The sequence below is a fragment of the Mercenaria mercenaria genome, chromosome 9 (genome assembly GCF_021730395.1).
Source record: "Mercenaria mercenaria strain notata chromosome 9, MADL_Memer_1, whole genome shotgun sequence".
In the NCBI taxonomy this organism is placed as follows: domain Eukaryota; kingdom Metazoa; phylum Mollusca; class Bivalvia; order Venerida; family Veneridae; genus Mercenaria; species Mercenaria mercenaria.
Window position 1 is genome coordinate 5,490,691 of NC_069369.1, and position 25,398 is coordinate 5,516,088.

At 35.4% G+C, this 25,398-nt stretch overlaps 1 protein-coding gene across 1 annotated transcript in view; it reads right to left on the minus strand.

The window, feature by feature from the left end:
• Positions 1-25,398, minus strand: part of LOC123547663 (uncharacterized) — a 149,077-nt gene that overhangs the window by 36,687 nt on the left and 86,992 nt on the right. Inside the window, exons 9-13 of the mRNA XM_053550737.1 lie at positions 24,313-24,429; positions 9,006-9,045; positions 5,508-5,598; positions 1,933-2,002; positions 623-742 (exon numbers count right to left, since the gene is read on the minus strand). Coding sequence (XP_053406712.1) covers positions 623-742; positions 1,933-2,002; positions 5,508-5,598; positions 9,006-9,045; positions 24,313-24,429 — 438 coding nt within the window. The remainder of the gene's footprint in view (positions 1-622; positions 743-1,932; positions 2,003-5,507; positions 5,599-9,005; positions 9,046-24,312; positions 24,430-25,398) is intronic.

The following is a 25,398-nucleotide window of genomic DNA, read 5'->3' on the forward strand; positions in this document are numbered from 1 at the left end:
ATACATACAGATAAAGTGACCACACCCCCTGACAGCATTTTTTTTGACAAACCGTAATACTTTGAATAATTAAGTACAAGATTACATACCAACCATTTGTGCCAAATTATTTTAAAATTGGACCAGCAGTTTAGATGTTGTTAAGATTACTTTTTTCATTTTTAGCTCTGCCGGCCCCTAGGTGCAATGAAGCAGAACCATTTCAACAACTTTGGAAGAAACCAAGAAACTTCCAGACAAATTTTTATCAATTTTCCACGAACAGTTTCTGAGGAAATGTTGCTTTAAGAAAAGTGTTGACAGATGGACTTTATGCTGCGGTGAGCTAAAAACAGATACAATGGGCTTAAAATATACAGTCATCCAAGAATTTGGCCTATAATATGGTATATACAAATTGAAATAATTCTGAATAAAACAATGTCAAATTTATCAAACAGATCAGGTTCATTTAATATATTCTGGGGTATGCACTAACGAATGTGGGCAGCAAACACTAATGGAAATGAAGATATAAGTAGAACTGTGTAGATTGAGCAATAACAATTTTGTGACAATTTTAGTTTGGCTAATATTTGCACCTTTGAATTGTGATGAAATCATAAAGCAAGGATGGACATACCATTCAAGGTGTTGATTGTTTCCATGACAACAGTATGATACAAGTTATATTCCTTCACAGCTTTTGCCAGCATCAGCAATAACACATCATAGAGTTGCTTCTCTACATTTGCCAATTTCACTGAAAATTCAAAACATGTCTTATTAAAGTTACTTTATATATATTTTATTAAGTCTTAATTGCTCAAAACCCTGCATTACCTCTGCATTTTGCATCCTCAAGTGATTGATATTTTACTAATTACAGTATTGCTCTATCATAATGCCTGAACTACAATACATAAATAATAGCCTAGTTCACCATATTAAGTAAACTGTCCACTTGCTCATACAGATTCTGCAAAGAATGCCAAAATCTTCTTTTATATTTAAACAACTTACGTCCTATTGATTGACATATATTTTGTATTGCACTTTTTCTGTTCCTTTTTTCGTAAGGACAGGAAACTAAAGGTATATTATGGTAAATTTTCAGCAAATTTTTAGGAGTTTTTTTCCCCTTTTTTTCTTTTGAAAATAGAAGCTGTACAAACATGAGCAGGACTGACGTTTGAATATTCATTTTTAGATTCTATTAATTTGTTTTGAACACAACGTTCATATTTCATCAAATTCTGTTGTAAAATTGTATGCTTTCGCTAAATTGTTGTTTTTCCATGTGGGTACTTTTGTTACCTCAAGTAAGAGAAGTTCAACAAGGATAACATAAAGCATGTAGTTTGTATGATTGTACCTATCTATCACTTTCAACTTTCTTTTAGAGCAGCAGACATTCTGAAGTAACATTTATCTATTTTTTTAATATGCTATGAAGAAAACTAAGTCATAATGACCATATTTTAGTCAAACCATTATTATTCAAATGAACAGCAAAAGAAATTTACACTTTTATATAAATACATGGTATATGTACATGTTTTGTAATCCAAACTCAATAATCTTAAACTAGAGGTTATTTTTCATAAAATCATATGTCTCCCACCAATTACCATGTATAAATCATAAAATGATACAAATTACAGGTCCATGATAACTCAGAGGACAACAACACTTCACTATTCAAAAGCCTTGTTACTAAGGAAAGTCAGAAGAATTAAACAAGCCCATAAAGGGGCATAATTCTGTTAAAATGTTAAAGAACCTACAATTCCTTCCTGTATGTTCTTTCATTTATTTCACAATTTGTAAGTTTACTACATTCAAGCAAAACAGACAAAAAATAGAAGCTTTACAGGAGTGACTCCCCTTTCAAACAAAAAAGTTTAGTAAGTTTGACCTCCCCTTATATATACAAACTGATGATGTACATACATGACTCTACAATACCATCAAGCAATGCTCTGGCATTATCCATACCACTTGTTTTTCCAGATTCCAGTGCCTGAAAATAGAAATGATAGCACTCACTACTCTTAACTTTCACACAAACATGTCTGATTCCTAAATATGTAATATAGTTATGACAACAAAACTTAGAAGGTAAAACATTTTTATTTTGATAACCTTTTGACTGAACATACTGGTAAATTCTTCTTGTTTTAATTTCTTTTTAGTATTAACAACTGGCCAGGTGGTAATCCTCTGAACAAATGTATATAAATGTAACAAAATCAAGACTTGTAAATGTGGTATACACTGCCACTGTGTATTAAATTTCATTTGTACCATCACTCTATTTACATACATTTGGGGCAGTGACAAAAATTTCAAAATTGAGATAACAAAATATTCATAAAGAACATTCTTTTACCTTTCAAATCTAAAATTTGAAGTGATTATCTTCACTCTTTCAAGAGATACAACACGTTTAAGTAAGTCACCGAAGGCATTTTGAGACATGACGTTTAGAACGTCATGAAAGCAGTATGACGTCGTTGTGCATGGTGTGTATATTTCAAGTCATTAATGAAACAAATTATGCGCATCACTTACTAAACATCAAACTTTTGAATATTTAGTAACAGTTCAAAGTGATTTTACTGAAAAATAACTTAACCGTATATTGTTGGTTTCATCACAGACCTTTTGTCTATACACCTATATATTTTCATTATGAATGGGTGCTTTGGAATTTCTATTGCCATGACAACAAAAATAATATTTATATGAAAAATATGGTAGAATTTGATTTGCCTTAGATAACAGAATTACAATATATTAATATCTAGTTTCTTCAACAAAATAAGAAAAACAATGATTTTCCAGTATTTTAAACATACTAATTAATCAATAATTATATCATGTCACTAATACAGGTTTTCTCATAGAACAGCCCAAATATTTTCACAAAAAAAACAACAAAAAAACAAGGCTCTATACCACTCACCTGAATTTCACAGGTCAGAGAGTGTGCTACTTTGAACTAGGACCATAATATGCTCTGGACAGGTGTCACAGATTCTAGAGGCAGTAGATGATTACATAAATTAATGTGACAGATGACACAGTTCAAACACAATATGCTTCTTCGGTCTTCAAAATTGGGTGGGGAAAAATATACACACAACTGGAGCAGGATCAGGTTTTTCAGAAGGTGTCTTTATAATAGTTCAATTTATTTACTTTTCATACAAGTCAAGCAAAATATCAAGAACACAACCCTTTTTTTAATGGCTGAACTATCTCAGTGCATCTTCATGTCTGCTATCTGCAGTGTAGAAAACATTTTGAGAATGCACATGCAGAACTAGCACCTTTAACAAAAACTTATGAATTTTGAATTAATGAATTTCAACTTCTGAATATAACAAGAGCTGTCTCCATAGGATGACACATGCCCCCGATGGCACTTTGAACGAATAGTTATGGCCGATGTTAGAGTTTAGGACCTTTGACCTACGGAGCTGGGTCTTGCACGCGACACGTCGTCTTACTGTGTCACACATTCATGCATAGTTATTTTAAAATCCATGCATGAATGACAAAGATATGGACCGGACATGCCCATCAATGCACTATCATGAAAAATGACCTTTAACGTCTAAGTGTGACCTTGACCTTTGAGCTACGGACCTGGGTCTTGCGTGTGACACATCGTCTTACTGTGGTACACATTCATGCCAAGTTATTTGAAAATCCATCCATCGATGACAAAGATATGGACCGGACACGCCCATCAATGCACTATCCTTTAATGTCTAAGTGTGACCTTGACCTCTGAGCTACGAACCTGGGTCTTGCGCATGACACGTCGTCTTACTGTGGTACACATTCATGCCAAGTTATTTGAAAATCAATCCATCGATGACAAAGATATGGGCTGGACACGCCCATCAATGCACTATCCTTTAACGTCTAAGTGAGACCTTGACCTTTGAGCTACGGACCTGGGTCTTGCACGTGACACATCGTCTTACTTTGGTACACATTTATGCCAAGTCATTTGAAAATCCATCCATCGATGACAAAGATATGGACCGGACACGCCCATCAATGCACTATCCTTTAATGTCTAAGTGTGACCTTGACCTTTGAGATACGGACCTGAGTCTTGCGCGCGACACGTCGTCTTACTGTGGTACACATTCATGCCAAGTTATTTGAAAATCCATCCATCGATGACAAAGATATGGACCGGACACGCCCATCAATGCACTATCCTTTAATGTCTAAGTGTGACCTTGACCTTTGAGCTACGGACCTGGGTCTTGCGCGCGACACGTCGTCTTACTGTGGTACACATTCATGCCAAGTTATTTGAAAATCCATCCATCGATGACAAAGATATGGACCGGACACGAAAATTGCAGACAGACCGACAGACAGATGGTTCAAAAACTATATGCCTCCCTTCTGGGGCATAAGAAGAATGGAATTTTGATATTTTTGTTGGGTTTTACTTCCTGCATTGACAACCTATGAAATCCATGAAAATTAGTCTCTCATAGATATTTATAATTTAACAGTTTGTTTGAAGTACATTTAATCTAATAATCTTATAATATACAAGTATATGTGGAAAAGTTTGCCCATTTGACCCTAAGTCAAAAATCACTAGGACAGGACAAACAACTACATGTACATAGGTTTTTCTGTGAATAGAACTGATATTCAATTAGCAATATATGTTATTGAATGAACATTTTATATGGCAATTACTTGTCTGTACACAGGTACTGAAGAATTGACATGCAAGACAGAGATCCTGTCTGGAAAGGGTCTCTATAAAGAAGACCATCCAAGGAACATCTCTGTGAAGTTTTATCAAAATTGGCCTCAGCTGGTGGTGTAGATGTTATTTAAAGGAAAATGTTGACAGATGACGGACTATGGAAGACAGACAATCACTAACCACAACAGCTCACCCTGGAGCACTTCATGCTCAGGTGAGCTTATAATGAGGTTTGGCAATGATCACTCCTGTGAAGTTTGGAGGAAATCAGCCTAATAATATAACTGTTACAGAAGTGGCCAAAACATCACAAAATTTTAAAATCATGGGTAGTAACACCAATGAGAATCTTTAAACCAGAAATGCCATTGATATTTCACAACTAGGCTTGGCAATGATCAATCTAAAAAATGGCTTGTGAATCTTAACCCATACCATGCTGGACACGACTGATTCTGCCTTTGCGGCCAGTGTAGATTATGATCAGCCTGCACATCCATGCAATCTGATCATGATCTGCACTTTATGCTATTCAGCCAGTATATTTTTGGTGAACACCCCTTTTAACAGTTATTGGTACTGTCAAGTCTGGAAGACGGACACGTTCATTATAGAAATTTAGCAGGGTAACGGTTAATAAATACCCTGCCCTGACTCAGCTCCCAGGCTTCATTTACTGACATCCTCAGGACAAAAGAAATTACTAATGGAGTTATTTGTCCTTTCAACATTACAACTATTATCTCCCTTGGTTGGTTAATGTAGAGATACATACCTCTTTGACTGCCTCTGTAAAGTTGATATCAGCGATGTAACTCTGGGGTATCCCTTCAAGCTTAGAAACATTGCCAGGCTCCTTCACTTTCCTATTAAACAATACACACATCCACATTAGATGTCTACTGTCAGCAAATAATCAAACTCTGAAGGTCTTCACAACATATTTAAAATTCTTTTTATATATTAAGCTACATTAAACTTTTGTATAAAAAATCTAAGAAGTATTGTTTTCAAAAAGTTGGGACTACTCAATCTATATTATTACTGCTCTACAGGGGTTTTTTTTGTTCTAAAGAAAAAGTGAAAGCTTTTCTACATACAGCTAAAAATCTTCAATTTCATAACATGGTCACCACTGTCAAGAGTACACTGAACATGCTTATTTTTTCATTTTTTATTTTATACTTAATGTACAGTGAAACACTGCTCTAGGTTGCAAGGGGATGAGCAAAATGCTTGAGTTATCCATGGTTTCGACTGACCCAAACATTGACCAACATACAAAGAAACTTGAAGTTTGTTTACAAATTGTCATTGGTACCATTTGCAAAGGAAACGGTGATGCGTAATAATAACACACTCGTGACAATTTCAAAAAGCATATTACATACATTATCTATGATAGACATTTCAATATGTCATTTGTAAATTGTATAATGTGAAGAAACAACTAAGACTTATTTTTTATTTATCAACAAGTGCACAATTACAGAAATTAGATTTCATTTATTCATTCATGAAAGCGTATCATAAAACATATAGGACATGCAAAACAATACAAAAATGCTAATAAAAACAAAGCATATTCATTTTAGCACATCAAATAGTTCTTACGTCAAGAATTTTTGGAATCCTTCATGAATGAAAACTATCTTTTCGTCAGCACACGCTTAAAGATTTTACCTTTCATCAATAATTGATCTCATTATCAGATCAAATATGCCAACAAACAAACATTTAAGATAGATGGGGAATAGACCATGCAATTCTCACGGCATGTGAAAATTTTAAATTAACTGATACATTCTGACCGCTGAAGGTATGAAAAATGTTGACACCTCTGCTCGAGTTCGCCAGAAGCAACAAAGAGTAAATTCATACACAAGGACAAATGAGTTATTGATGCTCGACCATGCCATGGTAATTTCAGATAGAAAAAAGAAAGCAATCTGATGGGATCACATGAATTGCTCGAGCAAGCACAGGTGCTCTAGTCATCAATGCTGGAGTAACAAAAAAGGGAAGTAATTAAAACAAGAGGACCATCATGGTCCTGAATCGCTCACCTCTTCCCACATGACCCAGTTTTAAGTATGACGTCGTTTTTTCTATTATTTGACATAGTGACCTAGTTTTTGAGCTCATGTGACCTAGTTTTGAACTTGACCTAGATATCAAGATAAAAACTCTGACCAATTTTCATGCAGATCCATTGAAAAATATGGTCTCTAGAGAGGTCACAAGGTTTTTTTTATTATTTGACCTACTGACCTAGTTTTCAAAGGTACGTGACCCTGTTTTGAACTTTACCTAGATATCAAGGCAAACATTCTCACTAACTTTCATGAAGATCTCATGAAAAATATGGCCTCTAGAGAGGTCACAAGGTTTTTCTATTTTTATACCTACTGGCCTAGTTTTTGACCGCATGTGACCCAGTTTTGAAACAGACCTAGATATCATCAAGGTGAACATTCAGATCAATTTTCATGAAGATCCATTGAAAAATATGGCCTCTAGAGAGGTCAAAAGATTTTTCTAATTTTAGACCTACTGACCTAGTTTTTGGCCGCAGTTGACCCAGTTTCAAACCTGACCTAGATATCATCAAGATGAACATTCAGACCAAAATTCATACAGATCCCATGAAAAGTATGGCCTCTAGAGAGGTCACAAGGTTTTTTTATTATTTGACCTACTGACCTAGTTTTTTAAGGCACGTGACCCAGTTTCAAACTTGACCTAGATATCATCAAGGTGAACATTCTGACCAATTTTCATGAAGATCCATTCAAGGGTATGGTCTCTAGAGAGGTCACAAGGTTTTTCTATTTCAAGACCTACTGACCTAGTTTTTGATCGCAGTTGACCCAGTTTCAAACTTGACCTATATATCATCAAGATAAACATTCAGACCAACTTTCATACAGATCCCATGAAAAATATGGCCTCTAGAGAGGTCACATTTTTTCATTATCTGACCTACTGACCTACTTTTTGACGGCACGTGACCCACTTTCGAACCTGACCTAGATATCATCAAGATGAACATTCTGACCAATTTTTATGGAGATCCATTCACAAGTATGGCCTCTAGAGAGGTCACAAGGTTTTTCAATTTTTAGACCTACTGACCTAGTTTTTGACCGCATATGACCCTCTTTCGGAACCTAGATATCATCAAGATGAACATTCAGACCAACTTTCATACAGATCCCATGAAAAATATGGCCTCTAGAGAGGTCACAAGGTTTTTCTATTATTTGATCTACTGACCTAGTTTTTGACGGCACGTGACCAACTTTCGAACTTGACCTAGATATCATCAAGGTGAACATTCTGACCAATTTTCATGAAGATCTCATGAAATATATGGCCTCTAGAGAGGTCACAAGGTTTTTCTATTTTTAGACCTACTTACCTAGTTTTTGATGGCACGTGACCAACTTTCGAACTTGATCTAGATATCATCAAGGTGAACATTCTGACCAATTTTCATGAAGATCGTGTGAAATATATGGCCTCTAGAGAGGTCACAAGGTTTATCTATTTTTAGACCTACTGACCTAGTTTTTGATGGCACGTGACCCAGTTTCGAACTTGACCTAGATATCATCAAGGTGAACATTCTGACCAACTTTCATAAAGATCCCATGAAAAATGTGACCTCTAGAGTGGTCACAAGCAAAAGTTTACGGACTGACGCACGGAAGGACGGACGGACGACGGACACCGCACGATCACAAAAGCTCACCTTGTCACTTTGTGACAGGTGAGCTAAAAAAATTATTGTAAGAGAACATAGCATAGCAATATACACAAAGCAAAGTCATATATGACCTTTGACCCCTAAGTGTGACCTTGACCTTGAAGCGAGTCATCCAAAACATGCGCTCTGCAGATCGCCTCAGTGTGGTGAACATTTGTGCCAAGTTTCTTTGAAATCCTTCAAGCAGTTCAAGAGTTACAGAGCGGACAGTCGAAACACACTCATATGACCTTTGACCCCTAAGTGTGACTTTGACCTTGAAATGAGACATCCAAAACATGTGCTCTGCACGTCATCTCAGTGTAGTGAAAATATGTGTCAAGTTTCTTTGAAATCCTTCAAGGGGTTCAAGAGTTACAGAGCGGACACAAAATTGCTAACGGACGGACGGACAGTGAGACCATAACATAATACGTCCCTTCGGGCATATAAAAATGTATTTTCACAGTTACTTTTATCTCAATATTTAACAAGTAGCTAGTTGTTAATGAGAAAGTGACTCACCCTGTCTTCTTTATGGGTGATTTTTTCAGTTCTTCAGGTCCTGAAATGCAGAAAAGGTAATAAATGATAGATAACAAGAACTGTTAATGGAACAAGCAAATTTGATGAATTGGTATCCCCCTGCCAAATGTGTTTGTGATGAGAAATGGCAAAAAAATTATATGCGGCAAAAAGTTAAGGATGCTACTTAGGAAGCAAGTAATTTCATTCATTTTATTACATTTGGACTGGGGGGTGCGTGGGTGGGGGGTGGTTAAAACTTCAAAGACAGTGATGATGTTGATAAATATTCATGGAAGGTTTGAAAAATTAAAAACACTTTTTTATTCATTTATTTTTTTTTAATTTTATTTTATTTTTTCATTTCTATTTTTGAAAAATAAAAGAGCACCACCTTGCGGGTACAAATGCTCATCTGATTTTTAAGTCTCTGAATAATAGAAATATTGTCCTACCAATGAATTTCTAAGTCCAAAAGGGGTCATAATTCTTGCAAAAAGCAATGTAGAGTTATGGTACTTGCTGTGCAGTCAGCTTTTAATGGCAAATAACTGCTTCAAGTTTTAAAGCAACAGCTTTGACCGTTAAGGAGAAAAGTTGACTTAAACGCAAAACTTAACCAAGAAATCTGATATTTTCTAAGTCCAAGTTTGATTAATTCTTATTATTTTATTAAGAAATAATAATGTTTATTTTGGCGCATCAAGCTTGGTGTGTATCCAAGGTTACCAATCTAAGTTTGGTATTTGGATACACTCGGCTTTTTCCGTACCAATAATCATTAGTGTGTGACCACTGGTCATTCGATTGTCGGCACGTGTACAACCAACAGAAAATGTAATGGTTTCAAAATACATCTGCCAACATCGTAATTTTGCTTCAAGTATAATGTTCAGCTTGGTCTGGCATTTGTACAAAACGCTTTAAATTATCGTGAAACTGGATACTGGAGGCGGAAACGAGGATTTCAAAGGTAATTTCAACCTCGCAAATTTGGTTTGTTCTTACTCGTAAAATCACAATTGAGGTTCTGAAAATGGTATGGCACCAAGAAATAGCATCGTTAAGATTATCGAAACTGTATAAAACATACATTTGATGTAAAAGTTCAGTGTGACTGTTTGGTAAACTTTGGAAATTGATGATGAACGTTGTTTCGTATTTTTCAGTGGACTTATTTTCTCGGGGGTCATAATCAATTTATTACATTGGTGACACATTCATTCAGTAGAGTTATTCTACATGCAACAATTTAGACAAAATGCATACTCTTAAATGTAAATGTCCGTGCCCGAGGAAGTGTGCTAAGTTGTCATTCAAGTCGAGTTGTCCGAATATGTCTATCCGAAAACGTGCATGTCAGATAAACGCGCGAAATCTCGTTGGTAAATGCCTGTTGGAAAAATGTAGATTATTGTTCTTAGGAGTGATAGGCATGGGTTATATCATTAGATAAGTATGTTATTATCTATCTAAAGTAAATGTAGTATCGATTAAAAGTTGTTTTGGCTCAACAATTGTTGTTCACTGCAGTGTATTACAAAAACCACAGCCACAGGAAAGATAACTCGCACACCCTTGTTATATACAAGCCAAGATATAACCTAAATATTTTAACATGGTTTAAATTTAATACACTAACTTAACAGTGTAATATCCAGGCAAGTATGGATTGAAATTTCATTTAAGTAATTGTTAGTGGTATACTTTTTCTCGAGGCAGAAAGAATGTTAATATGGATATACAGTATATTAAAGTAACAAACAGTTGTGATTGTTGATATAAATGTCGCCAATCACAGTTCTCTGCCTAAGGTCAGAAGGTACAACAAATGTCAACATTGAAGTTTCTAATTTACTGTATGACATTTTAATTTATTAGACATCCTGCATATCCTAGGCCTTTAGTAAAATCCATGTGATAGAGAATTTAATGGCTTATACTAATATAATTTCACATGAGCCACTTCATGCAAAAAGGGAAATTATAGTATTTTGATGACACTTCTACATTATTGCATACTTGGTAAGTACATGCATTTCTTTACATAAAATAGGAATTTCAGATTTCAACTTAAATCATATAGGGGAGATCAAGATTGTAAAGTAGCACAAGTCATCAATAGATCGCAATGCGATGATGCTTTGATCGTTATTTGTTCCGTGACATAAACATGGAGGAGCAAGCATTTTGAAGGAGTGTTCAATTAAAAGTTTTTGAAAAGATAAGAGAAGATATAAAAAAAAAAAAAAAAAAAGGTTGAACGAAGTTACAAACTTGTCTGAAATGAGGCACCATAATATTGCATGAATTCGCTCAAATTTAAAAAGGCGCACCGCCATGTTGAAACGTCCAAGTGACGTCATTTATATAAAACAACATCAATTATATTAGGGACCTTTTTAGCTTGACACAGCTCATATAATTTAATTTTGTATGTGTTAATTTAATGCTGTAGATAAATTTTATTTGAAGTCAGGAATTGTACACTTAAATCATTGTAATCGGTCTTTAGGAAGTAGGGATGGTAGTTGCATACACGCAGTAATTATGTCTGCATTAATAGATATTTAGCATGATACTTGTTTCTTATGTTTCTTTGGTAGATATTTTAGAGCTACAGTGCATATAATATTATGACTGCCAAGTTGGATGGCATGGTTTTAAACTTTAATCAAGTAGCTGCCCAGGTCAATTTTCATATTTATAAATAAAAGCAGGAAGAAGCTGAAATGTTTTGCACAGTGAAGTTTGAAAAGACTTTCCAAATTGTTTGTCATGTTACAAATTAGCTTAATATACATGTAGCTGCAATTCATGTAAACGGGATAATAAAGTATTAACAAATTTGCTTACTGAGGAAACAAATTCTTCATGACCGCACATAAAAACACTGGAAATGGGTTGCACTTGATTGGACAGAAAAGTGGGATAACATTAATTATGGTTGCATATATTCCAGCTGAAATATTTAAAAAAAAAGTTTTCATTCAGAAAGGTATGTTAAAATGGCAAACTATGTTTGGCTTTAAAACAGTTGCATTAAGGTAATAAACCCTATATGGGAATAAGTCGGCTGCAGCTTAAATAATGATATATAATTTTTGAAAAAAAGGTAAGCTTTAAGGGAGATGGAGGAAACCAGAAAATTTATTAATCTAATGTTGCAAACATATAAAATCTCAATCTGTGTACCAATTTAAATATTCGAAATATGATTAAAATCATATTCTTGACAAGGGTAAATAGTCCCAAAACAGATTAGACCAGTAGTTCGGGAAACCAATTTTAGCATTTAATATACATATTTTGGTCGGCAATAATCATTCTAGTCTACAAATAATAATATTTGTTAGCATAAACAAGAGTAAGGCTCAAAATGCTAATGTTTTAAGTGTGGCAATCATGTGAGTTTTCATGACAAATTCTGTAAATGTTTTCGATATTTTCAATTTGTCTTTTACGCTATGAGTCCGTAATTGTTTATAATAATAAAAAAAAAAAACAAAAGAAAAAACAAAAAACAACAGACCTTCCATATTTCAGTTGTGTTAGAAAAATAAATAAATGAATTAGGGCAACGATTGTAATATAGCATAGTAGTGACAGGTCAGATCTTGAAGCCTGCATTATGGTTTTACTATTTAAACACAAACTGTTTCACCATCAATGGTAAATATATAAAATGGATTTGACTAAAGAGCATTAATTAACAGGAATTATTGAATCATTGCCTTCCTTAAATTTTAACTGTTTGCATGAAAAAGGACCAGTAACAGAAAATTACAACAGAAATGGAGCGCAAGAAATATTCAAGGCCTAATTTGTGCGGTAGACAATTTATATTTTCAGTCAGTACATACATAATGTATCATTGTAAAAACAAGAAGAAAAAAAAGGGTATAATGAGTATATATACAGTTAGTACAGGTTCAAGTAAATGGGCAACATAACTGACTTCACCCTAACGGCAGGTTTAAGTAAATGGGCAAAATAACTAACATTACCCTAACGGTAAAAAACCTGATAATCGGATAATGTGCGGTAAAAGATGTAATAGTCATCGTCGTATGAAATACACTGTATATTAGTATGTCTGGAAGATAAGTCGTCAAGGACTACAGGTTTCTAAAACAACTTAAATTAGGCTTGTAGTAGAGGTCATTAGAATTTTGGGGGAATAAATTTTTCAAATTTATTGTGGCGGAAAATTCTATGACTGGGCGAGCAGGCAGGTGCATGTTCTTGTGGGATAAGTCAGAGTTAATGATACAATCTTTTGATGGTTGTTTGTTGTTATAGTGATGTATTCCACTAGGTCGGTTGACAGTATTATCGAACCATTGGTTGCTTGTCTGTTGTTAAAGTGATGCTAACCGCTAGCTCTGTTAACATTTTAGTGTGTTAACCGCTAGGTCAGTTAAATTGTGTTAACCGCTAGGTCGGTTAAAGTGTGTTAACCGCTAGGTCGGTTTAAAGTGTGTTAACAGCTAGGTCGGTCAAAGTGTGTTAACCGCTAAGTCGGTTAAAGTCTGTTAACTGCTATGTCGATTTAAAGTCTGTTAACCGCTAGGTCGTCTGTTAACAGCTAGGTCACTTTTCAGTGTGTTACCGCTATGTTGGTTAGCGGATAGGTCCGTTTACAGTGTGAACTAGGTTTTGCTCATTACTACATAGCGTAATTCCTAGTTTCACAAGCCCGCAGTCCGCAGTTGCTATTTAAGTCAATTTATTGATGAAAACATGCGCTTGCTTGCCTCATCAGTCGGGGGCCTGATATCACGCGGCCTTTTCTGCCACTAATTTATACTACTGATAATTTGATATACAATATGTTTGATATCTTTGGCATAACTTGTTTGTATAGAAGTGTTGACCTGGAATAAAGTGCTATTGCTTGTATGCTGTTTTTTAGTTACTGCCTTGAGAAGTCCTAAAATAATTCTTATTATTTTATTAAGAAATAATAATGTTTATTTTGGCGCATCAAGCTTGGTGTACATCCTAGGTTACCAATCTAAGTTTGGTATTTGGATACACTCGGCTTTTTCTGTACCAGTAATCATTAGTGTGTGACCACTGGTCTTTCGATTGTCGGCACGTGTACAACCAACAGAAAATGTAATGGTTTCAAAATCCCACCCACCACACCCATTCAGGTGCCATGCCGTTTAGGTGCCATGTTGTTAATGATACATGTCAGTGAATATCTAGTATGTCACCATTTGTTACTTATAATATATATATATATAAAAGATGCAGAATTGATCTATTCTAAATGGTTCTGGATTACTGACGTTTTGCAGGTACATTTCTCTGTATAGATGGAGCATATATAGTCAAGTTGTTAAGTTTCACAGAGAAATGAGAACAGTTACACAAGTTTGTTTTTTGTGGTGTAGCTGGTACATGTATGGTGACATTTTTTGCTACTTACAATTTTATCCATGTGTTTTGTAGTATACTGCCGGTGGAGTTTTATATATTTGCAGGCTGTTGATGCAGTAAAGGGAGGAACATTGTGTACAGACAGTAAATAAAAATGAACAATATACTGAGCACAAATGGTATACCAAGCAAAAATGGAACAAGTACAAACAATATTTGAAGTCATAATGTGACATCAGTCGAACATGTATATACATACAAGCCAGATTAACTAAGCGGCCCAGTCAAGTGGACTGTATAATTCGAATTTATCCAAGGCCTTCATGGAATAGAAACTTGAATGTAATGAAGTTTAGAAAGGAGAATGACTTTAACTATAAACAGCTACAAATGTTACAATAATGGTTTTAACATGAACATTTAAGTACCTTATGATGAGTCATTTGATCAGTTACCTTCTGATGAGTCATTTGATCAGAAAGCAGGAAAATTCACAAACTCTGGAATATTTAAACTTGCGTACAAATTGGACTTGCTTTGTCTACTGGCCGGCCTTGTCACAGGCAAACAGTAATTTCCTGTAACAAAACTAGGAGACATGCAAACGGGGAATCAGCTGCAGTGGCACACTTAGCAAGACATAAGCTTAGACTGTCACGACAGGACAGTGAATAAGATGAACAGTATAACACTAGGAAGTGGATAATTATAAATATACTCTCTTGTAGTTATATACATTACTTTAAGACAATTAAGTGTAATTAGTGCTTAAATACTTACAACACTAATATATAGAACAGAAAACACTAAATTTAAATATACGTAACAGAAACACTTAAGCCTGGAAGCATGTTTGTTCAAATGTAGTTTTATCAACAGACTGGGGCAAATTGAAACTTAGAAAAGCGGCCAGCTCCTTTAACATCGAAGAATATTATTCAATGGATGTCTCAGCAATAGTCTGAACAAGAACACAAAGTACTTTTTCAGCATAGTGAAAGATATATTCCATGATTCATTTCAGAAATGTTCAGTTCCAATGATACTTTTTGTTGTGTGTAAATTAGCCATTGTTGTTTTTACATGTTGAAACTTGCATAAATAGTGCAATGAACTTAGATCAATATGAAATTTGAACAGTCATTGTTTTGTAAATACAATTGATGTACTTTTGTTGTTATATAAATTGTATAGTCATCCAGGTCATGTAATCCAACGCTTTTCCGTACTTTTCTCTCAAAGAGTTTTTAGGGTTTTAGTGCGCGGATTACAAATAACACTTGTACATAATTTTACCATGTTTAGTCTCTGTTCATTGCACTATTTACTGTTATGCCACAAAGAACTAAGTTGTTTATAATGCTTTTTTCTGATTCATGTCTTTCACTTCACCGTCTATGTTATGTATCTAGGACGAATTTTTTACATCATGTTAGAGGACCATATGTTAGACGGGCTATAGCCAGTTATGTTATCCTTATCCTATTTTTAAACAAGAGCACCGCCTTGCGGGTGCTTTCGCTCATCTGATTTTTTTTTTGTATAATAGAAATATTGTCCTACCCATGATTTTCTAAGTCTAAAAAGGGCCATCACTCTTGCAAAAAGCAGGATAGAGTTATGTTTCTTGATGTACAGTGTCCACTTATGATGGTGAAAAACTGTTGCAAGCTTTAAAGCAATATAGCTTTGATAGTTTATAAGAAAAGTTGACTTAAACATAATATTCAACCAAGAAAATGATTTTTCTAAGTCCAAAAGGGGCAATAATTATTGCAAAAAGCAGGATTGGAGTTATGTTGCTTGCTGTACAGGGTCAGCTTAAAGATGGTGAACAAGAGTTGCAAGTTTTAAAGCAATAGCTTGATAGTTTAAGAGAAAAGTTGACCTAAACATAAAACTTAACCAAGAAATCTGATATTTTCTAAGTCCAAAAGGGGCCATAAATCTTGCAAAAAGCAGGATGGAGTTATGTTTCTTGCTGTACAGGGTCAGCTTATGATGGGAACAAGTGTTGCAAGTTTTAAAGAAAAGCTTTGATAGTTTATGGATAAAAGCTGACCTAAACATAAAACTTAACCAAGAAAACTGATTTTCTAAGTCCAAAAGGGGCAATAATTCTTGCAAAAAGCAAGATGGAGTTATGTTTCTTGATGTACAGGGTCTGCTTATGATGTGAAACAAGAATTCCAATTTCAAAGCAAAAGCTTTGATAGTTTAGGAGAAAAGTTGACCTAAACATAAAACTTAACCAAGAATCTGATATTTTCTAAGTACAAAAGGGCCATAAATCTTGCAAAAAGCAAGATGGAGTTATGTTTCTTGCTATACAGGGTCAGCTTATGATGGTGAACAAGTATTCCAAGTTTCAAAGCAATAGCTTTGATAGTTTAGGAGAAAAGCTGACCTAAACATAAAACTTAACCAGGCAACGCCGACGCCGACAACCACTCAAGTGATGACAATAACTCATCATTTTTTTTCAAAAAATCAGATGAGCTAAAAAGGAAAGTTACTATTTGAATATGAAATAAATCTCATATTTACTCTTTTTGTGGAAAAATACATTATGAAGTTTCTGTTCAGTTATACGATTGGAAACATTTCTTAGGATTCTGTCGTTGCCTCTGAATGTACAGTATTTAGTAGAAAACGAAAACATATAAATGCAATGATTTAATAACCTATTATATACTCTAATTTATAGGATTCTGTCGCTGATGAGGATCTCCAGCTGACAGCGAGTAAGCATGTGTATTAACATCACATATCCAATTCAAGGCTAAATTTATTTCAGTGATATGTGAAATCTTGTAGATTTAAGCTTACTATACTACGGGTGACTATGGTCGCAATGCTCCTTGTCTTTGGTAACTTGGGTGGCTGTGGTCACAATCTCCTTAGGTAGTTTAGGTTTTTTCGTCTACATGCTAAATTTGCCAGAGTTACATTAAATTTGTCTAAATCAGTTTAATATTTGAGTGAATAAGGCAGTTTTTGCAGTGATAATTGAGATCTTGTAGATTTCAACTTGCTATACTATGGGTGACTAAGGTCACAATGCTCCTTAGGTAGTTTGGGTTATCATCTACACACTTAATTTATCCTAACTGCTTTTGCCTATATCCAATAAACATTTTAGTTAATGTGTTATTCTCATAATATAACTAAACGGGGATAATATTTCAACACACTGGTTGGTTCCCTGTAGCAGTAGTGATGTAAGCTACTAGGGCAGTTGAAAGTGTAACAACTGTTTTTACGGTTGTATGTTGTTGTTATATAGTGATGTATTCCACTAGGTCGGTTGACAGTATATCGAACCACTGGTTGCTTGTCTGTTGTTAAAGTGATGCTAACCGCTAGCTCTGTTAACACTTTAGTGTGTTAACCGCTAGGTCAGTTAAACTGTGTTAACCGCTAGGTCGGTTAAAGTGTGTTAACCGCTAGGTCGGTTTAAAGTGTGTTAACAGCTAGGTCGGTCAAAGTGTGTTAACCGCTAAGTCAGTTAAAGTCTGTTAACAGCTATGTCGATTTAAAGTCTGTTAACCGCTAGGTCGTCTGTTAACAGCTAGGTCACTTTTCAGTGTGTTACTGCTATGCTGGTTAGCGGATAGGTCCGTTTACAGTGTGAACTAGGTTTTGCCCATTACTCCGTAGCGTAATTCCTAGTTTCACAAGCCCGCAGTCCGCAGTTGCTATTTAAGTCAATTTATTGATGAAAACATGCGCTTGCTTGCTCGTCAGTCAGTGGGCCTGATATCACGCGGCCTTTTCTGCCACTAATTTATACTACTGATAATTTGATATACAATATTGTTTGATATCTTTGGCATAACTTGTTTGTATAGAAGTGTTGACCTGGAATAAAGTGCTATTGCTTGTATGCTGTTGTTAGTTATTGCCTTGAGAAGTCCTAAAATAAATTCTACCAACTGGTTAGTTTGTTCTGTTATGTGGATTTTTAAACAATTAAAGGGCGATAACTCTGATATTACTCAAGAGATAATGAAGAATTATGTGTGCACTACCACATTATGGTGACCTAAATTCAATTAAAGCTTCATAGTTCTAGGTCAAATTATGTCACAAGTTATGAAGCATTGCCATATTTATAGCACCCTAAATAGTTAACACTAGAAACTACTACGGGCCATAACTCTGGTGTTACTTAAGCAATCTGACTGAAACTTGACAGGCTACATTTCCCTACAGTGGTGAACATGTAATTGAAGTTTTATTTAAATATTCCAAACCACTTCATAGATATGGCTCCAGACGGATATGCGGACAATGCCAAAACTATATCCCTCTGCATTCAGCGGGGGATAACAAAGATATGCCCCCACGATGACTGGGATTAAGTGAAATTTCAATCCAATACATATGGAGATACAGCTTGATAAGTAGTGGTAAGCAACATTTCCACAAAATTTTCTATCTAAAAACAAAAACAAAATAAACAAGAGCTGTCACAGGAGACAGCGCTCTCGACTATTTCGATGCTGGATAGTGAAACTGGGCACATCTGAGGAAACTAGAGCTGTCACTGGAGTGTTAAATGACTCCAATTGTGGATGAAGATATTGCACAATAGCCTTAGTCTATGTCAAAAATATCAACTTAAAGTAATAAGAGAGGTAAAGATAAAATGTATCAAAACACTATAAGTATATCCTAAGCAAAAAGGGGCATAGTTCATTAAATATTGGTGCCAGAGTTATGAAGCTTGTGTCATATAGTGTGGGTGATGATGTTGAACAACTATTTTAAGTTTGAATCAAATCCATTCAGTAATAACAGAGACAGAGTGAAAGAGCATCAAAACTTTAACCTAAAATTCTAAGTAAAAAGGGGGGATAATGAATGGAAAATTGGTGCCAGAGTTATGCACCTTGCGTCATATGGTGTGGATGATGATGTTGAACGACTATTTTAAGTTTGAATCAAATCCATTCAGTAATAACAGGGACAGAGTGAAAGTGCATCAAAACTTTAACCTAAAATTCTAAGTAAAAAGGAGAAATAATTCATGAAAAATTGGTCCCAGAATTATGCACCTTGTGTCATATGATAAGAGTAATGATGTTGAACAATTGTTTAAGTTTGAATCAGATCCATTCAGTAATAACAGAGACAGATTGAAAGTGCATTAAACTTTAACCTGAAATTCTAAGTAAAAGGGGGAATAATTCAGGAAAAATTGTGCCAGAGTTATGCATCTTGTGTCATCTGATGTGGGTGATGATGCTGAACATTTATTTCAAGTTTGAATCAAATCCATTCAGTAATAACAGATGTAGAGTGAAAGTGCACCAAAACTTTAACCTGAAATTCTAAGTAAAAAGGGGGAATAATTCATGAAAAGATGGTGCCAGAGTAATGCACCTTGTGTCATATGATGTGGGTGATGATGTTGAACAACTATTTTAAGTTTGAATCAAATCCATTCAGTAATAACACAGATAGAGTGAAAGTGCATCAAAACTTTAACCTGAAAATCTAAGTGAAAAGGGGGGATAATTCAAGAAATATTGGTGCCAGAGTTATGGCCCTTATGTCAGATGATGTGGATGATGATGAGGAATAAGTATTTCAAGTATGAATCAAATCCATCATGTAATTACAGAGATAAGTTGAAACAAGAGCACTGCCTTGAGGGGGCTGACGCTCATTTGATTTTTTTTTGTGTAATAGAAATATTGTCCTACCCATGATTTTCTAAGTCTAAAAAGGGCCATCATTCTTGCAAACAGCAGGATAGAGTTATGTTTCTTGATGTTCAGTGTCCACTTATGATGGTGAAAAACTGTTGCAAGTTTTAAAGCAATAGCTTTGATAGTTTATGAGAAAAGTTGACTTAAACATAATACTCAACCAAGAAAATGATTTTCTAAGTCCAAAAGGGGCAATAATTATTGCAAAAAGCAGGATGGAGTTATGCTGCTTGCTGTACATGATGGTGAACAAGTGTTGCAAGTTTTAAAGCAATAGCTTTGATAGTTTAAGAGAAAAAGTTGACCTAAACATAAAACTTAACCAAGAAATCTGATATTTTCTAAGTCCAAAAGGGGCCATAAATCTTGCAAAAAGCAGGATGGAGTTATGTTTCTTGCTGTACATGATGGTGAACAAGTGTTGCAAGTTTTAAAGGAATAGCTTTGATAGTTTAGGATAAAAGCTGACCTAAACATAAAACTTAACCAAGAAAACTGATTTTCTAAGTCCAAAAGGGGCAATAAATCTTGCAAAAAGCAAGACGGAGTTATGTTTCTTGATGTACAGGGTCTGCTTATGATGGTGAACAAGTATTCCAAGTTTCAAAGCAATAGCTTTGATAGTTTAGGAGAAAAGTTGACCTAAACATAAAACTTAACCAAGAAATCTGATATTTTCTAAGTACAAAAGGGGCCATAAATCTTGCAAAAAGCAAGATGGAGTTATGTTTCTTGCTATACAGGGTCAGCTTATGATGGTGAACAAGTATTCCAAGTTTCAAAGCAATAGCTTTGATAGTTTAGGAGAAAAGCTGACCTAAACATAAAACTTAACCAGGCAACGCCGACGCCGACGCCGAAGCCGACGTCGACAACCGCTCAAGTGATGACAATAACTCACCATTTTTTTTCAAAAAATCAGATGAGCTAAAAGCTGACCTAAACATAAAACTTAACCAGGCAACGCCGACGCCGACAACCGCTCAAGTGATTACAATAACTCATCATTTTTTTTCAAAAAATCAGATGAGCTAAAAAGAGAAAGTGCACCAAAACTTTAACCAAGATGGGGACGCGGAAAGACGCCGACGCCGGGGCGAGTAGGATAGCTCTCCTTATACTTCGTATAGTCGAGCTAAAAACAACAACAGTCATCATAAATTTGATCTTCTTTAACCCTTTCCCACATGGATACATTTATCACCGTATCTATCGATTACCGAACAGAAACGTATCGACCCGAGTCTATCGGTTCCCCGATAGAAACGTATTATACCAATTAACGGCCATTTGAACAGAATCGTTTTATCCCGTGTCTCATAATCAATCGCTTTATTTTCGTTCTTTTCCTAAAGAAACAAATTCCGGATGTTTACTAACTCAAAATATGGGATTTCGTCATCATTATTTACGTACAAGATCATGTGGTTACTATTTAAATTTATCGAGTACTTTGCAAAAGAAAGACACCGGGGTATTTTCCTACATGTGCACGACGCTACGTAATGGAAAATTACTGAGAAAACTGCTTGCAACTGGCCGGTTCGCGGGCTTTCCTCGTTCTAAAAATAACAACCATTTAACATCAAAGTATTTTTAAATGTGTTAGGTCATGAAGGTCACGCGTGATACATGAGGATTTCCCCTAAACAACAATTTGTGTATACGATGGCTTGGAATTTATGGCCTTACATAACGGGAAGTGTTAATCAAAACAGAAGGACCGCGGCTTTCAAATATTTTATGACACCCCAAGAGTTAATTGCTGCGGAAGTCACCCGTGATGTACCGACGTTTGATCATCAAAATATTACGTAATATTATCTTAAAATTTTTAATTTTTAGCACAAGAATACTGTAGTCGGTTACGAGTCTCGATCTCAGCGATCTTTTTGCACTTTCAGAAATTTTATGATCCGTTATTTTTGTAGTGTTATTCAGTTTGATGGTTGTTTTTTTTTATATAAATACTTACCGATTCCGATTCGGAAGATAAGTCTATTAACTATAAATAAAACTTTCAAACATCAAAATGAAACTGTATATGAATTTCAATGTGAAAGTAATCCAAAACAGAATTTTATGCCTAAAAATATATATTCCCGTACTTTAACACTTTATATCTTCGAAACTCAAAGAGAAACTACAATAAATTTTGTATCATCGGAAAGAGAATTTAAATTGCTACAAACTTTATATTGACAAAAATAATGTCAAACTTACAGAAAATATTAAAATAATGACATTTTTAACATAAGTGTGTGTAATCACAAAATAATGCCAACACCTCTGTTCAGATAAGACAGTCACCTTTATCAGCCATATACCGATTATTGATTATTGATTATCACTTATCAGTGTTATGTAAAAGAGGTTACTTTGGCTTCTGTTCTGTGTGGTAAAGGGTTAAGTGTTTCTAACAGTAGGTTTTAAGTAAGTATAAGTGAGTGTAAATTTTATGACTCTAGGTCAAGTACATATTGAGGCACAAGTAACACAAAAATTTTATGCCCTTAATGCATATTTTTGACTAAGTCAAGGGCCATATTTCTTGCAGAGTGAAACCCCCCAAAAACCTCAGGTGCTCAAATTCACATGCTGAATAATAATCCTGCATGGTTTCATGACTAAGGGTGAATTTTTTAAGTTATATACAACAATTTTTAAGCACTTGATGTGTTTTTTTCACAGAGTCAAGGACCATTTCGAGTTTAACACATTTTTTTTCAACATTATTTCAGTTAAGTAACGGCGGGCAGTTAACCAAACCAGTGTTGCTTGATTCTGTGCCAATACTAGAGTTGCTTTTGAGAAAAGCGCATGTCTCCCACAACTGCCTAATCATCTAAATAGCAAGTCAGTCTTTATATACTGTCTACTCACTACAAATATACCTTTGAAGAGTAAAAAGGCCAATTTTGGGTAATTCAAGGGCCATAATTCTGGAGTGCCTCGGGCGATTTGGCCAGTTAATGAACCTGGTCGAGGAGTTATGGTCAAAAACATTTGGTTTAAGTTTGGTGAAGATCGGGTGAGAAATGTTGGACTTAAAGCGCGGACGAGAATAAAAAGGCCGATTTTCTGTAATTCAAAGGCCATAATTCCAAAGTGCCTGGGCTGATTTGGCTAGTTATCGAACTTGGCCGAGGACCTATGGTCAAACACATTTTGTTAAAGTTTGGTGATGATCAGATGAGAAATGTTCGACTTGGAGCACGGACAAGAGTAAAAAGGCCGATTTTCGGTAATTCAAGGGCCATAACTCCGAAGTGCCTTGACCGATTTGGCTCATTATCGAACTTGCCCTACTAGAGCACATGCACATTCATCAAGTCAAAAGGAATCCTATACTACTCAGACCACATGCCCATTCCTGGAGCCAAAAGGACCCCTATACTACTCATGTCAAAAGGACTCCTATACTACTCATGAGTAGTATAGGGGTCCTTTTGGCTCCAGGAATGCGCCTAAAATCTGAGCATTTTTCGGTAATTCAAGGGCCATAATTCCAAAGTGCCTAGGCCGATTTGCCTAGTTATCGAACTTGGCCGAGCACCTATTGGCAGACACATTTTGTTGAAGTTTGGTGAAGATCGGATGAGAAATGTTCGACTTAGAGTGCGGACAAGCTTTGTGACAGACACACATACAGACACACAGACACACACAGACTGGAGTAAATCAATATGTCTCCCACACCACTGTGTGGTGGGAGACATAATAAACTTGTTCTCCAGAAGTAACTGCCAACTTCCCCACATAAATCAGAGGTGGAGGACAAATGATTTCAGACACAATGTTTTTTAACAAATAGTCATGGAGAACATACACCCCACATGAGGATCGAACTCAACCCTGCAATCCGTAGATATACACTTTCCCTACAGAGCTAAGCGGGCTGGCCAATGCAGGCTGATCATAGTCTGCACTGTGTGCTATTCAGTCAGTAAATTTTCTGTGAACAGCCTAATAATAAGTGGTGCTGCTCGAATTGAAATGATGGACCAGTCCATCTTAGAAATTAAGCAGGGTTAAGGCTAAAGAGAAATTAACTTAATCTTTACTCAATTTGATCTAATACTGGTTTTTATGCAATTAACTGGTGAGGATTCAATCTGCCTATGTGACAATGAATAGGAAGGATTTTACTTGTTTTTTTTTTCTGTATTCCTACTGATAAATAATAGTGGTTAACCACTCACCTTTACAACTATGTAATGATGTATTTTGTATCTCCTGGGCAATCTGGTCATAGACATCTAAATTATCTGATGCTGGCATGTAGTCTTCTGTTTCAACAAACTGATCTTTGGCTCGAGCTGCAAAAATTATGTACAAGTAAATTAGTGAACTGGTATCTCCTGCCAAATAGATTAGAGGTTTCGTCCTTGAAAACGCATTATCTGTTTATAAAAAGCACTTAAGCGCAACTTAATTTCAGTCTCTTTGAAAGCTACTTCCTTACTAAGTTATTAATTGATAATACTGTTTCTGTATTTAGTAACACTGACCTTGACCAAATCTATCCAAAATCAAACAAGCACACTGGTCTCTACAGAAGCTGCTTATTTACAAGATTTGGTCTGCTCACCTCATTTCTAACCGGAGTTATTAAGAGAAATCAATTTTCTATCTTTAGTAATAAATAATTTGACCTTGACCCAAGCTAAAATCATGGCCTCAATACGCATTATATGTACTATACATACAAAGGGCCATAAATCTTGTCTCTTAAACCAATCTGAACTAGAAGATGCTTTTGTAGAGAAGCGAATGTCTCCCCCAGTGCAAAGTCGTAATAGGCAAAAAGTCAATAGGGGACAGGAGCGAAAGTCAAAGAGACACTTACAGTTGGCTGCCATAAGGAACATCTACCTGGCATGTCAAATCATCATATGAAGTTCCAACATTCTGGGTCAAGTGGTTCTTAAGTTATTGATCGGAAACCGATTTCCATGTTCAGGCCCCTGTGACCTTGACCTTTGATGGAGTGACCCCCAAAAACAATAGGGGTTGCCTACTCCATAAGCCCTGCCACCCTATGAAGTTACACTGTAAGACCTATCATCCTATGAAATTTCAAGGTTTTGGTTCAAATGATTCAAAAGTTACTGATAGGAAACCGTTTTCCATGTTCTGGTCCCTGTGACCTTGACCTTTTATCAAATGACCTAAAAATCAATAGGGGTCATCTACTCTATATGTCCAATCATCCTATGAAGTTTCAACATTCTGGGTCAAATGGTTCTCAAGTTGATCGGAAATGGTTTTCCATGTTCAGGCCCCTG